Source organism: Crinia signifera, chromosome 2 (genome assembly GCF_055691185.1).
Source record: "Crinia signifera chromosome 2, ASM5569118v1, whole genome shotgun sequence".
NCBI lineage: Eukaryota > Metazoa > Chordata > Amphibia > Anura > Myobatrachidae > Crinia > Crinia signifera.
This window is the reverse complement of record NC_139218.1, coordinates 386,876,507-386,891,040: the sequence shown is the minus strand read 5'-3', so window position 1 is coordinate 386,891,040 and position 14,534 is coordinate 386,876,507. Positions and strand designations below refer to the sequence as shown.

The following is a 14,534-nucleotide window of genomic DNA, read 5'->3' as shown; positions in this document are numbered from 1 at the left end:
ACTGCCTCACAGCACTGAGGCCATGGGTTCTATCGCCACCATGTGTTATATATACGGGGCAGCACGGATGGTGTAATGGTTAGCATTACTGTCTCACAGCACTGAGGTCATGGGTTCTATCCCCACCATGTGTTATATATACGGGGCAGCACGGATGGTGTAATGGTTAGCATTACTGTCTCACAGCACTGAGGTCATGGGTTCTATCCCCACCATGTGTTATATATACGGGGCAGTACGGACGGTGTAATGGTTAGCATTACTGCCTCACAGCACTGAGGTCATGGGTTCTATCCCCACCATGTGTTATATATACGGGGCAGTACGGATGGTGTAATGGTTATCATTGCTGCCTCACAGCGCTGAGGTCATGGGTTCTATCCCCACCATGTGTTATATATACGGGGCAGTACGGACGGTGTTATGGTTACATTACTGCCTCACAGCACTGAGGCCATGGGTTCTATTCCCACCATGTGTTATATATACGGGGCAGTACGGACGGTGTAATGGTTACACTACTGCCTCACAGCACTGAGGCAATGGGTTCTATCCCCACCAGGTGTTATATATACGGGGCAGTACGGACGGTGTAATGGTTACATTACTGCCTCACAGCACTGAGGCCATGGGTTCTATCGCCACCATGTGTTATATATACGGGGCAGCACGGATGGTGTAATGATTAGCATTACTGTCTCACAGCACTGAGGTCATGGGTTCTATCCCCACCATGTGTTATATATACGGAGCAGCAGGGACCGTGTAATGGTTAAATTACTGTCTCACAGCACTGAGGTTATGGGTTCCATTCCCACCACTCTCCCCGTGCTTTCGTGAGTTTCCTACCACAAGCCAAACATATACTGGTCGCTCCCAACAAAAAGTGCATGTCATCCGCTGCACCAAACTGTCACTTCTGCAGACAACTGCGGACTGTCCTTACTTACTTTTAACATAGACTGTGCTGCCGCTAGGTAGTACGACCACGTTGGAGGCAGGACTGGCCGGTCGAGGAGACTTGACGGTGGCCACGCTTCCGCTTGGAACAGGGGTAGAGGTCGGCGTTGATGTTGTACTGGTGTAGGAGTAACACACAACCACTAAGAAAGAAGAGGTAGAAGTCACTGTCAGCTCAATAAATATATATGTTTACATGCTAATCCAGCTTCTTTCACCCAGAGATTCATTCAGAATGGGAAATTCTTCATTTAAAAATAAGCGATCAATCTAGGAGATATTACTAATTAAAAAAAGGTATTTATGTCCCCCACAACCGCCGAATCCCCTCAGTAACATGTGAGGGGATGTAAGTGAACACATGCCCTAGCATGTGGTCAAAGGGGAGAAAAATCATTTGATGGTTGCTGAACTGACTTTTATTTCCTTTGGTGTCTGCGGAAGAGGTGGTGTGCGTTGACATCATGTGACCCTTAAACGCCCAACACTGGCAGACATCGGCTCAACTGCGTTCCCACTGGGATCGCCCATAAAACGCTGGGGACGTTCCCCTCCAGACGCTCCCTGCCCTACCTGTAAGAAGGCCTCGGTGACTGCGATAGCCGCCAAAAGCGTTCGTACAGTGGCCCTGCACATGCGCAAAGACCAGCATGCGCAGAGCCACACCATCGGTCCCCAGTGCGAGTATGCTGGGGACCGATCACTGAATCAGGCTCTAAGATCGTTGTCTCTATAGCCATCCTTAAAACCGGGACTGTTAGTGTGCTTTGGGGACTGTAGTCTGGAACCACTGCACTAGGGTGATACTATAATCTAGTCTATGCCCCAATATTGTTGCTTGAATAAACCTTGCTCATAAAAGCCGTATGGTTGTAGCATAACAACCGACCAGTCCTCACAGCGGAGAATAAAGTATTAATAATCTACTATGGATAAGAAACAAAAATACTCATCAAGCTGAAGAAAGTAAAGGACAGAGAACCCCAGGCCAAGACCTGCGCTCACCTTCTTTGTTCCCGGTCTCTGCTGGGTCAGGCAGGGCGGAGTTGTGCTGCCCGGCGGAGTTAGCGATGGCATTAGCAGTGGCTGTGAAAGCCGTCTGTGGTACCAGGCGCGGCATCAGAGGCACCAACCGCCTCCCTTCGATCGACCATTCTGAAGAACTGTTTGGACCAGACATGCTAAAAAGGGCAAATTCAGCTCAGTGCAAAAGATACTATACATCTAAAATATAGCGCGAATGCCGACAACTGCAGACACACAAACTACGTGGTTATCAGCTGCAGGTCAGAGGAATACAACAGAACACCTCACAAAAAAAAAAAGAAGAATGCCGGAAAATCTAAGACGCTAAAAAGCCACACGGAGTAATGGTGACACTTACTTGTGTGCAATGGTGGTAAGGCGTTCATCGTTAACCGCTCTGCGCACCTCCGCTCGGTGCCTCTCTGTGGAAATGCTGTAAAACAAAACACGTCATACAACGGACATTCTGATGAAGCTTCTGGCTGATAGTAAGCACTAGGGCAATCTTAGCAAAAAAAAATAAAAAATGGTTCTCTAACCAATCAGAATGTTGCTTTCATTTTTTAAATGATGAATGGAAAGCTTTTGACCAATCTTATTGGTTGCCAAGTACTATACATCTTTTACTAGTCAATAATGAGACAAATGTATCTGTGAATATAGGCGGGTGGACGGTGGCCCGGATCCTGATGGGAGATTGTCAGATTTACCTCAGAACTTTAGAGAGTTCTCCCAGAAGGTCCTTCTTCTCCTTGCTGAGGTCGCCCTGTGCACGGAGGGCACTGATAACACCAGCGTAGGCCTCCAGTTCTAATAACACATAAAACAAGCCAGTGAGAGAGCGCCAGAGACAGGAAAGGTCTATAGTCATTACGGTCAGTGGGGTAGATGTATGAAGCAGTGATAAGGGAGGAGAAGTGAGTCAGAGGAGCAGTGGCCCATTGAACCAATCAGATGCTCTGTATAATTCTATATTATTCAAATTTGAGATGTTAGTTCAGTGCTGATTGGTTGCCATGGGCCACTCCTCCTCTGGCTCACTTTACCTCCCTTATCACCGCTTCATACATCTACCCCAGAGTTATACAGAGCAATCTATGAAAGCACCGTGTGACCAGATGCACCTTGTTGCGCCAGTGATCACAGATTTGTTTGATCCACTGGATTTGGGACATTAGAAAATTCCTCTTAAGTCAGTAACCGCCTGTTATTGACTCCACCCACTGCGCAGTGGGCAAGTAACTTGCAGTCACCACCAGAATGCTACGAGAACCTGGAACCAACCACTGCTGTGTATGTGTGGACACGCCCACAGTTCCCTTGCCACAGACCAGTCTCTGCGGGGTAACTGGCAGAGGGCAGAGAATGGAGAAGTGGGCTCATTACAGAAAAGCCAGAGCATGGAATAGGGTTTGGCGCAATCCTGTTGGTCGCAGGAGATTCAAATTGTTTCGCTGCAAACCTGCTAAACGCTTTCTCTAGAGACACGCAGAAGTCCCCAAAGGTCAAGTGTCAAATCCCACGCTAGTGCCGTCGTCCTGCTGGTGCCAGGACAAATTAACAACTCATCTTATATAGAAATATATTTAAACATTGTTCCCGCTATAATGTGGGTAGGGTATCCATGCATGCACAAGGTAGGAGCATGCCTGAAAAGCGGGTGTAAGTGGCCGGGGAAGGGGAGCACTCCCTTGGGTATCACTCTTGGGGGTGTACTCAGCACTTACGCACAGGCTGAGGGGTGTTCCGGGTTTGCCCCCGAGCTTGAGACAGCGACGGCAGGGATGGACATGCCTGACTGTTTTAGCAGGGTGCTGCTCAACGGGCAGGTTGTGTTTTGCTCTTTTAAAATTGGGCAGGGCGCGGCGACATTGCTAATACAGCCTACAATGAGCACAATACCGCAATATGTATTACTAATACAGTTAACAGTAAGGCGCGCACACACACACACACATAGTGAACACGAATTCCAGCTCCCGACGCCTAAGGCGTGTCCAAGGGTCACGCAGACGGCAGCATTAAGGCCTCCATATCCTAAGGCGACACTAAAGCTATCGTGCAACAAAGGCAATCTTAAGGTTCTGATGCAACCGCGCCTCATATTGCAAGCGATTTGGAAGCTTTTCACGTGATTTATCGTCACAATCGCATAAAAGCGAATTACATTAGTACAGTGGTTCCCACTGCAGCCTGGACCGCGTGTCATGTGAGCGGGCCGGACAGAGTGTATGGAGCTAGCCAGGGGGGGCTGTTGTGCTGGATGCGCCTGGAACGGTGCAGTGGCACAGGGTGTTTCCAGCCAGTGGGGGTACTGGTGCAAGCAGGCTGGAGTGGCCAAGTAGTGCGCTGGGCAAGGGTCCTGACGGCTGACTGAAGTCTTGGCCGCTGCCACAGAGGAGCTGGCTGAGAAAGTGAGTAAAAAATGTGTTATATGTGAGATGTCGCTTAGGGAAATCTATAGGAGGTGTTGCCTGCTCTCTCTGCACAGAGACATCTGCCCCACCTGCAGTGCAGCATGGTTTTGCCCATTTTGAGAAAAAATTTGCCCTGTGGTCATATGTGAATTAGGCCCCAAGGTAAATTTACTAAAGCTTCCAAAATGAAAAAGTGGGGATGTTGCCCATAGCAACCAGATTCAGACTCATTTCTTTATTGCGTTCTAGAAAATGATAGACATAATCTGTTTGGTTGCTGTGGGCAACACCACCTTTTATATACACAAAGCTGGCGTCAGGCGCTCATTAACCATATCTGGAGTCCTGGCCGCTCAGTCAGGTTGCTCCCGGAGATAGATAACTTGAGCGCTGGAACCACCACCATCCACCCAAACATCACCGTTTCATTATTAAAAGCTTCAGTAAATGTACCCTCTATTCTTTTCACCTAGCATGGAGAAAAGGTGAACAACAAGTTCCAGCAAGCCACATTATGCTGGGAGAGCAGGCACTTGGAGCCCCAAGTAGGACGGGGCTGGGTCAGTCCAACACCCCAGCATGCCCTGCTACAGTTTTGCTATTTGGCCAAGTTAAAACTGTAGCAGAGCATGCTGGGATGTGTAGTTCAACAGCTGGAGGGCCAAAGGTTCCCCATCCCTGGTATAAGACAACAAACCACTACCATAAAGTCACATAATTCTTGTAATGGCATTAGTGGTTAGAATAGGGGTGACCAACCATAGTGTTCATTCTAGTTCCTGTTCCCTGCCTGTGGTGTCGCTGTCTGCTGTGGTGTTTCTAGCACAGGTCTGGTTTGCATATCAGTGCTGATAGACAGACCACACTGTGCTAGAAGCACTACAGCAGACAGCGACACCCCAGGCAGGGAAGAGGAACTGCATGGGTTTTCAAAGATAGCGGGTGCTAGAATGAACACTACAACCAGTTTTTAGGGATGTTCAAGAGCCGACATCATTCGTGTACCAAAAATCATAGCCTTTTATCCGAAATGGCCAAACCCAACATAAAATACATTGAAAAAAGGCAGTTTTGCATAATAAACGCAAGTTCCAGCACCAGGCCAACCTTATGTGTCATTCCAGCAGCCCCTTGTGTCAATCCAGCCTCCCCATGAAACTGCGGCAGCCCTTTATATGGTCACCGGAGCCCTTCAGGTGTTACTGTCCCCAGAACTGTAATGAGCTCAGTATGTCAGAGGGATATAAGAGAATCCTGTCGTCAGAAATCACTGCACTGTTCTAAGTCTTAGGACACCAGAAGCCTCTTAAAACGAGAACTAGTCACATGACCCACTTATAACCTGGTCCACCTGGCATGGGGACAAATGTTATGAATGGGAGACGGTTGCCATGTATCGCTGACGTTCACGGCTGCTGGCTTTATGACACACTGGAGGGGAGAGAACGGGCGCACAGTTTTGTTGCGCTGCTGATTCCGACAAGTCAGCACACTGGGGGTCATTCAGACCTGATCGCTGGGCTTCTAATTTGTAGAGCCATGCAATCAGATAGTCGCCACCCGGCCAGAGTGACTTCTAACCCTGTGCAAGCCCGAAATAATATCGCAGCCCTGCAATTAGCTGCAAATCCATTCACCATCAAGTGATTTCCCCGGCGCGTGCGGCCTGCTCGTAGCCCAGGACTTACTCAGCCAATGCGATAGATATAGGATGAGAGAGGCTGAGTTGACGCCACAGACTCTCCTTGAAAACACCTGGACATGCCTGCGTTTTCCCCGACACTCCCAGAAAATGTCTGGGTGACCCACAAACGCCCACTTTCTGTCAATCACCAGTCAACACTTCCTGTCAATCACCAAGCGCATGGCTTGCATTGAAATAGTTGCTGGATTTTATCGCTGGGCGGCCCTTGCGTGTCTATGCGCAGTCGTTCGATAATCGCCCGGAGCCAAGTGGCCGCTGTGACTAATGATGGCTGACACCCAAACTCTTGGGTGCCGTTTCTACCGGTGAATATACACAGTTCTTAGAACCAGAATAATGCTGGTATCAAGATCAGTCCACAATAGCTAACCAATTTACATTTTGTACACAGCTGTCATAACTCAAACAAAAACAGACATGGGAGGATCTGCGCAGTCATTAAAGGGAAGAGAACCGAGAACGCACTCTATAAAACCACAGTCAGCTATACCATGGACACCCAGTACAGCCACGGACCTGTCCTATAACCCACAGCGAGGCAAAGCAGTACACTTATAACGATCCATACCCAGCAAGACAACAAAAACTGAACGGACACCCCCATCAACACGCAAACACCCCCAGCAAACGGTGTTTTAAAACATTATACTACAGCACTGTAATAAGGAAAACGTATAATCCTATTTAAGACAAAGCTAACACTGACCCTCAAATAAATGGGGGTAATGCATGTTTTACGCCCCAGTCACCACTTTATGGCGCAATTCAACTGTTGCACCACCAAAGCAATGTCCAACATTACCGAGGTTCTACCTCCAAGCGACTGAATGCTCTGTACCTGCATAAATATGGCTGCCCCAACCAAGGCACTACACGTCCACTAATAAATGCAAACGTTGCACCTTCCTGCAATCTGAATGAGTAATCTTGTCGGCCATACGATGCGTAAGGAAACGGAATAACGCATCAAAGTGATCAGCGGTGAAGCCGCCATGTCACATGCCCAGGTAATAGTTACACACACCTAAAGCCACCACATTCCACAAATACGCGACAGCGTCTTGCGTGACCGGCAGATATTGTCACCGGTGGCAGGCAACACACAAGCGCTGTGTAATACGTGCATGCACAATATAAATATCTATTAGGGAACATTCTAAGCTGGGCCACCTAGCATGTGAAAGTTAATAATTACCACCAAGCGGAATATTTATTAACACTTATGTATAGCACATGCATAGGCCACGGTGCAGAAAAGAGAATATGCCCCAGAGGTGCTTACATTCTATATACACACACTGAAAAACATTGATTTTGCCATAAGTGGGGTGTTGATTAATAGCGACACTGAAAACATTGACACAGGGAACAGGTAGACATTGATTCAGGAAAAGGGCGACACATAGTCGACATGGACACCAATTAATGTAACGAGTACTCTTGTATGGCTCGCTTTACCAATCCAAATTATAGTCCACATAGATTGTAAAATATCAACAAGCTGACTAAAAACAAAAAAAATTGTGACAAACTCATGTCGACCACTGGCATGTCAACTTTTTTCTTGTGTTGACCTTTTGTCAACGTCGACATTTTGCTTATCGATCTAACAACCATAACCAGTTCTTGGGGAGTGCAGGAAAGAAACCCCTGGAATCATGGAGAGAGCCCAAACTCCACACAGAATCTCGGTGCAGTAATACTGACCACTGCGCCAAACGCGCTGCCAGGAAGGGTGAGGGCAGCTGCAGACACTGTGCAATGTTACAGTATACGGCTCACACTGTATAAAAATCCCATAGCAAGTAGCGCCACCTGCCGGCAGCAGCCAGGAACACGCACACACGCATCCATCCAAGGAATGTTTACAGACAGTCCGGGCGCTTGCGTCAGAGGGGGGCGTGTCGCCGGTCGCGCCTGCGCAGTACCGCCGACTGGGCACAAAAGCGCCTCCCGCGCCTGCGCATTGCCGCCACACCGAAATAACGGGGGTTAAAGAGCGGCTAATTACCCAGTTTACGAAGGATCCTCTTGCACTCATCCCGGCTGAAGTCCAGGAGGGTCGGCCACACGACAGGCATCCTGTCCCCTCAAAGGTCAGACAGCCCTGGCGGTGGTGGGACGGGAGGGCATCACTCCCCGCGGACCCGGTTACGGTGTGGGGGGGACCGGGGCGCTGCTGGGGCTCCTAGGATGCTGTGTGGACCCCAGTCTGTCTCTGTCAGGAGCTGATCGGTGGAGGTGGGAGAGCCGGGAGGGCGGCCGGGCCGCCGGATGAGGAGGGATGAAGGAGGCCACCACACACCACCCCTCCCCCGGTGATCGGTCCGCTCCGGAGACGCTCAGCCAGCTCGGACCCGGTGGGTTGTGATCGCGGCTCCCGCTGTCAAGATGGCGCGCCGGTGACATCGCGCATGCGCGGAGTACGCTGGGAGATGTAGTGCTGGGCGCTGATAGGCGGCTGAAAGGAGGGGGCGAGCGCTGATTGGTGGCTGTGGTCGGGGGGCGTGCCTACGTCTGACTGAGCAGGGGATTACGTGCGATAGCCTGACGATGGAGGCCGGCGTAGGTCAAATCACGCGGGGACACAGCGCCCCCTGGGTGGTACTGCAGCGGTGGAGGACTGACAGATCCTTCCTCTGTAGCTATAAGCAGCCCTTTGGGGGTTGATGATGATTTCATTTACGTCAGTACAGCCCCAACCACACTGCACAATGATACGGCAACAAAGGCAGGCCCGATTATATAAATAGCTTCATCAAGGCCGGCTGACTTTTCTTAAGGGCCCTACACACGGAGAGATTTGTGCCAGAGGATTCATAATGGGAGATTCAACATGAGAGGTTTAAAATCTCTCACAGAAAGTGTTTCGGCGGCTTCAGGGAAAATAAAAAAGGTACTTATGTATTATCTGGGCTCCCATGTTAAATGCACCCCATTTTTTCATACCCCTACTATCCAACTACGCATGGAGTTGATTTTATATAGTGTAGGAGCGCAGCGAGCCACCGTGCCCGAAGCGTGGCGAGCGGACGCGGTCTCATAAGAAAAACGGGAGCCCAGATATTACATAAGTACCAAAAAATTTTGGAATAAAGCCTGGGGGAGTGACATCCTCTTTGCCTATAATAGAAAAATAATTAAATAATGTTAAAAAAAATGGCATGCCACTTAAATAAAATGGGCCTGGGCCCATTTTATTTAACATATTTATTAATGATATTGGGGTGGGATTACTCAGCAATGTTTCCATCTTTGCTGATGACACAAAATTGAGCAGAATTATTAGATCAACTGAGAATGTCTCCGCGCTTCAGAGCGATCTTAATAAACTAGATGAATGGGCAAAAAAGTGGAAAATGAGGTTGTGTGGATAAATGCAAGGCTATACACCTTGGGAGACATAACCAATGTGCTAGTTATAACCAGTACTATTTTTCTGGAAAAATAAGTCCAGGAACTACAAGTCTGGGGGTGGATCAATTAAATAAAAAAAAAAGTATATAATAGAGGGAGGGAGAGATAGATGTATATATTGTATTTAGAAACAAAGGCACTCACAGGTGAATTTAAAATAAAACTTATCTTATGGAAAGTACATTGTCAGTTCCTGATGATGTCATATTTAATCAGAGGTTCAGGAACTGAGTTCCTGCTGGTTCCTGCTGAAAAATAGCACTGGTTTTAACCTAAGCGGGGAGCCATTAGGTAATTCCGAACTTGAAAAGGATCTAGGAGTCCAAATAGATAACAAATTGGGGTGTAGTGCTCAATGTCACATAGCAACAAACAATGTAAACAGAATACTAGCATGTATAAAAAGGGGTATGGAAACTAGGGACTCAAAAGTAATTATGCCACTGTACAAAGCATTGGTTAGAACACATGTTGAATATGGAGTATAATTCTGGACCCCGCACTGTAAGAAGGACATCATAGAACTGGAAAGAATCCAAAGAAGAGCAACAAAGCTAATAAAGGGAATGGAGAATTTAAGCTACGAGGACAGATTGAACAAATTGGGATTGTTTACGCTAGAGAAGAGACGTTTAAGGCGCCACATGCTTAACATGTACAAATATATCAGGGGACAATATATGGAACTGTCAAGCACCCTTTTTACTACAAGGAAGGACTTTAGGACACTTGGGCACGAGTTTAGATTAGAAGAAAGAAGATTTTGTTCCCTTAGAAGGAAAAAAAAATTCACGGTCAGGGCAACCAAACTATGGAACTCTCTTCCGGGTGAGGTAGTGCCGGTAGACACAATAAATATGTTTAAAATAAGGTTGGACAAACATTTATTGGTTTAAAACATTGTGGTACAAATAAGAATAACAATCTGTCTTTAAAATATCAGTATTCACTACATAAAACAAGGTTTAAGCTAATAAACCAAGGTTGAACTAGATGGACGCAAGTCTTTTTTCAGCCTTAACTACTATGTAACTATGTATATACTGACTTTTAGAACCTCTTCTCCAGAAGATCATGATAGAAGGTTCCAAGTGGCACATGCAGCTGGAGTGGTGACGCATTTCGAATGATTATGACCCAATACCTATCCCCATGTGGCGCAATGTTGTGAACCATGCCAAATGGTCATGATGCAATTTCCAGCAGATCCCGCCTGATTAGGGAGGATCCCTGCTCTCCCGGGAGTCAGGGAGAACAATCTGATGTTCTGTAGTCTTCAGGATAGTCAACTGCTTCCATCATTATCCCAGCTTTAGACTGTGGACTGTTGATTTTGAAGAATGATTTGAACGCTGCACAGCTGCCGATTGCACCATAATATTTGATCAGCGCACAATTTGTTCACATTTGCAGAGAACGTTTGACATAACCTTAAATGGTTCCAATTTCGAGGCATTCGTAACCATGTCAGCTCACCGTAAATGACACGAGAAAGAAAACATTGAAAAAGTTGTAGCCTGCTGGGGTTCTGATTACAATGATTTGCGAGATCATTATCTGCCTTCCTCGGAGGGGGTTAACGCATAGAATGTGATCCGCATCTGCTGACAATTATCATACCGTACAGGATATCAAAATGAAAGCAACAAATGATGTATTGTCAGCGCTAAGCTCTGCCAAAAACATACATTTCCTGCAGTGAAACACCTGTTTGACTTGAAAGGAAGTAACTGCAATGATTATCGGCAAAGATATAGAATTAAGGGGGAAAGGACATTATCGGTTACGAAACTGAATACAAGAGAGCTGTTCCTGCACGTGAAGTAGGGGCCTCCAACAATGGATATATGAAAATAAAATCATTTAGAAATGACTAATTAGTCTGACAGTCGCTCTAGAACTGCATTATGGAAAGTCTCTGCTACAATGTCTTGAAATTGATCCACACTCGGTTGTATGAGACATCTACGTGCTATGCATCCTAGACAGCAAGTCTTCCCGGTCCTGGGTATTTTAGGTCCAAGATTATCATTTCCGAGAATAATTCTGACCAAACCGCGCAGGACACTTGGGAAGAAGTGTTGGGTGGAAAGATCTGGGGGTCAAAGCAAAAGTATTTTATTAGTTCCTGGAGACCATTCAGAAGAATGTTGGGGCTTCTCCAGGCCTTTGCTGTCTCTGTTCTTGGTAATGGACAAGATAAGAAAAAAAATCCTGTTTAATGTGCTCCTAAAGGGCCTAAAGCAGTGGTCATTAAACTATTCCTCCCATCTGCCCTGCTTTTCGCGGGAACGTCACAGTTTTGATGGACGTTTTTGTATCCCGCCTGGGGCCGCAAGTGTCCCAGGGGGGCAGTTGGGCGTTTTCCAGCCTGAAGGGAATAGACACTGTGCGCATGTGTCTATTCAGTGGGGATGAAAAACAGGGGCGTGGCCTGAGGACACAACATCCCGCAAGGCAGTGGCGTCACTAGGCAGGTGGGGGGGGTGCGGGCCGCACCGGGTGTCACCAGTCTCGGGGGTGACACCTGCAGAGGAGATGGAGCTGTGTCCCCAGCGGGTGCGTCCCTCCTGGCCAGCGGGTGCGTCCCTCCTGGCCCAAGGACTCCCCGGTGGCCCCACTAGGTCGGGCATTAGGCCCGTGGCGCCAATTAGCCGGGCACTAGGCCCGTGGAACCACAGCCGGGCGCTAGGCCCGAGGCCCCCATAATTGGCATCATGGTGTGCAGTGTAATGGGCATCACGGTGTGTTGTAATGGGCATCATGGTGCGCAGTGTAATTGGCATCACGGTGCACGGCGTAATGGGCATCGTGGTGTAATGGGCATCACAGTGTGCGGCGTATTGTGTAATTGGCATCATGGTGTATGGTGTAATGGGCATCAGGGTGTGTGGAGTTTTGTGTCATTGGCATCACTGTGTATGGCGTAATTATGGGCATCATGGTGTGCAGTGTAATGGGCATCATGGTGTGCGGCGTATTGTGTAATTGACATTACGGTGTGCAGCGTAATGGGCATCATGGTGTGCGGTGTGATGGGCATCAGGGTGTGCGGCTTATTGTGTAATTGGCATCACTGTGTGCGGCATTACGGATAAACAGTGTTTAATGATTTAAGTAGCCTGTAAAAATGCAGGGACTGATCTATCAATCAATTTATACAGCACTGCTATAATACTGGAAGATTGGAATAGGTGTGCTGACTCAATCTACAAGCACACAGTACAATCACGGTACAGACCACGCCCCCTGCTGATAAGCCATGCCCCCGATTTTGTTTATTTACATGGGTGACTCCAACCCTAGTGACGCCACTGCCGCAAGGCCATGCCTCCACCGATTAGCAAGACACAGATGTTGGGAGGTATGCCTGAACTGTGTGCCTGGGCACTCTGGGTGCCGCAAGGTCTTTGCGGGAGTGCACTGGGTTGGTGGTCCAGAACCAAATAACATTATTTATGGTCATGATGATAAGCAAAACCAGTGCTGGAGGCTGCCAATCATGAAACACTAGTTACCAATATCAGAGCAACACAACAGTAATGTCAGCATTGGGGGCTTTGTATTCCTGAACATAATTAACCAAGTAAGGATGACAGGTAGGCGTTCACACACAGCGGTGAAGACAGGGGGCTGGCACATGGGGACGCCTAGGGTTTCCGGGGAATTCCTCAAAAAACGGTGGATGCATCCAGAAAAACGCTGGGCGTCCCCATGTGAATGCAGGCGTGCCGAAGCCTTGCCGTGGTAGACGGCTGACGTCACAGGACGTCAGTGCTTGCGCCGTCTGTGTCCAGCCGCTCGGAAATAAAAGAGCCTAGACCAGGCATGTCCAACCTGCGGCCCTCCAGATGAGCTAAAACTACACATCCCAGCATGCATTGCCATCATTCTAGCATTCCCTAATAGCCAAATTGTGGCAAGGCATGCTGGTATGTGTAGTTTTAGCACATCTGGAGGGCCGCAGGTTGGACAAGCCTGGCCTAGACTGACTTTTATTTGGGATGGGGTAGAACAATCATTTGATGGTCGCCAACCATCGAATGTTTTTTCCCTCGTACACTCGCAGGGGGGAGGGAGGTGTGAGTTCACTCCGCCAGTGGGCGGCGTCTAACCGCTCGGTAAGCAGCGAATGTACTCTGCTCACTGAGCCCAACGTGAATCACCCTTGTAGTGACTTGTGCATTAAACATTTAGCAAATAAAAGTAAATAAGTTTTCCTTCTAATATGGGGGGTAATTCAGACTCGATCGCAAAGCCACGAATTCGCAGCGTCCAGTGTTCAGTTAAACCCCCGCCCTCCTACAGTGATATAGATGTGTCCGGCTACAAATCTATTCTATGCCGACATGGATGGTGAAATAAGAACAAGCCGGTTTGCACACACACAAAAAAAAAAGCCATTAAAAAAAACTCACGTCGACCTTGTTATGTGTCTACCTTTTTTATGTCAACCTTTTGACCATGTTGACCTATTGCATGTCGACATTTTTCTTATCAACCTTTTGACCCTGTCGAGCTATTACACGTCAACTTTTTGGGGGTCTAGAAGACACTGTAGCTCTATCAACAGGAACCAGTAGTGGGGGCACCTAGCCCAAAGTGTGTCATGCATTTAAGTTTGGTTTCATGTATTTATGTACAGTGTCTTATATAGCGCAGCATTGCGCTTCCCAATTGGAGACAGATTAAACAAACCGACATGGAGGTAGGAGGGCCCTGCTCGCAAGCTTACAATCTATAGGGATAATAGGAGGGATACATCCTGTTGACCAACTCCGGAGTTTGGGTGGAATACTGGGTAACCCATGTGGTGGTTTTACTATTCTTCAAGTCGGGCACTTTAGTTTTTAGTAATTCTTGCCGGGGCTTACTACATGCCTTGGCCTTCGCTAGTTCTAGATCTTTTTTTGGGTACCCTCTCTGTTCAAATCTCAGGGTCATCTCCTCTAGTTGTTTGTCCCGAGTGTCAGAGTTGTTATTAATTCGACAAACTCGCAAGAACTGGG

At 47.8% G+C, this 14,534-nt stretch overlaps 1 protein-coding gene across 3 annotated transcripts in view; it reads right to left on the bottom strand.

Annotated features, from left to right (window-relative positions):
* The window catches only part of EMSY (EMSY transcriptional repressor, BRCA2 interacting), a 42,539-nt gene extending 34,009 nt beyond the window's left edge, over positions 1-8,530 (bottom strand). For 2 of the 3 annotated variants that reach the window (XM_083170259.1, XM_083170260.1), the window contains exons 1-5: positions 8,120-8,530; positions 2,697-2,796; positions 2,345-2,419; positions 1,966-2,141; positions 951-1,103 (exon numbers count right to left, since the gene is read on the bottom strand). In XM_083170259.1, the coding sequence (XP_083026385.1) occupies positions 951-1,103; positions 1,966-2,141; positions 2,345-2,419; positions 2,697-2,796; positions 8,120-8,189 (574 nt within the window). In that variant the 5' untranslated portion in view covers positions 8,190-8,530. The remainder of the gene's footprint in view (positions 1-950; positions 1,104-1,965; positions 2,142-2,344; positions 2,420-2,696; positions 2,797-8,119) is intronic. The other variant, XM_083170261.1, reaches the window with a different exon arrangement.
* Between the last annotated feature and the right edge of the window lie 6,004 nt (positions 8,531-14,534).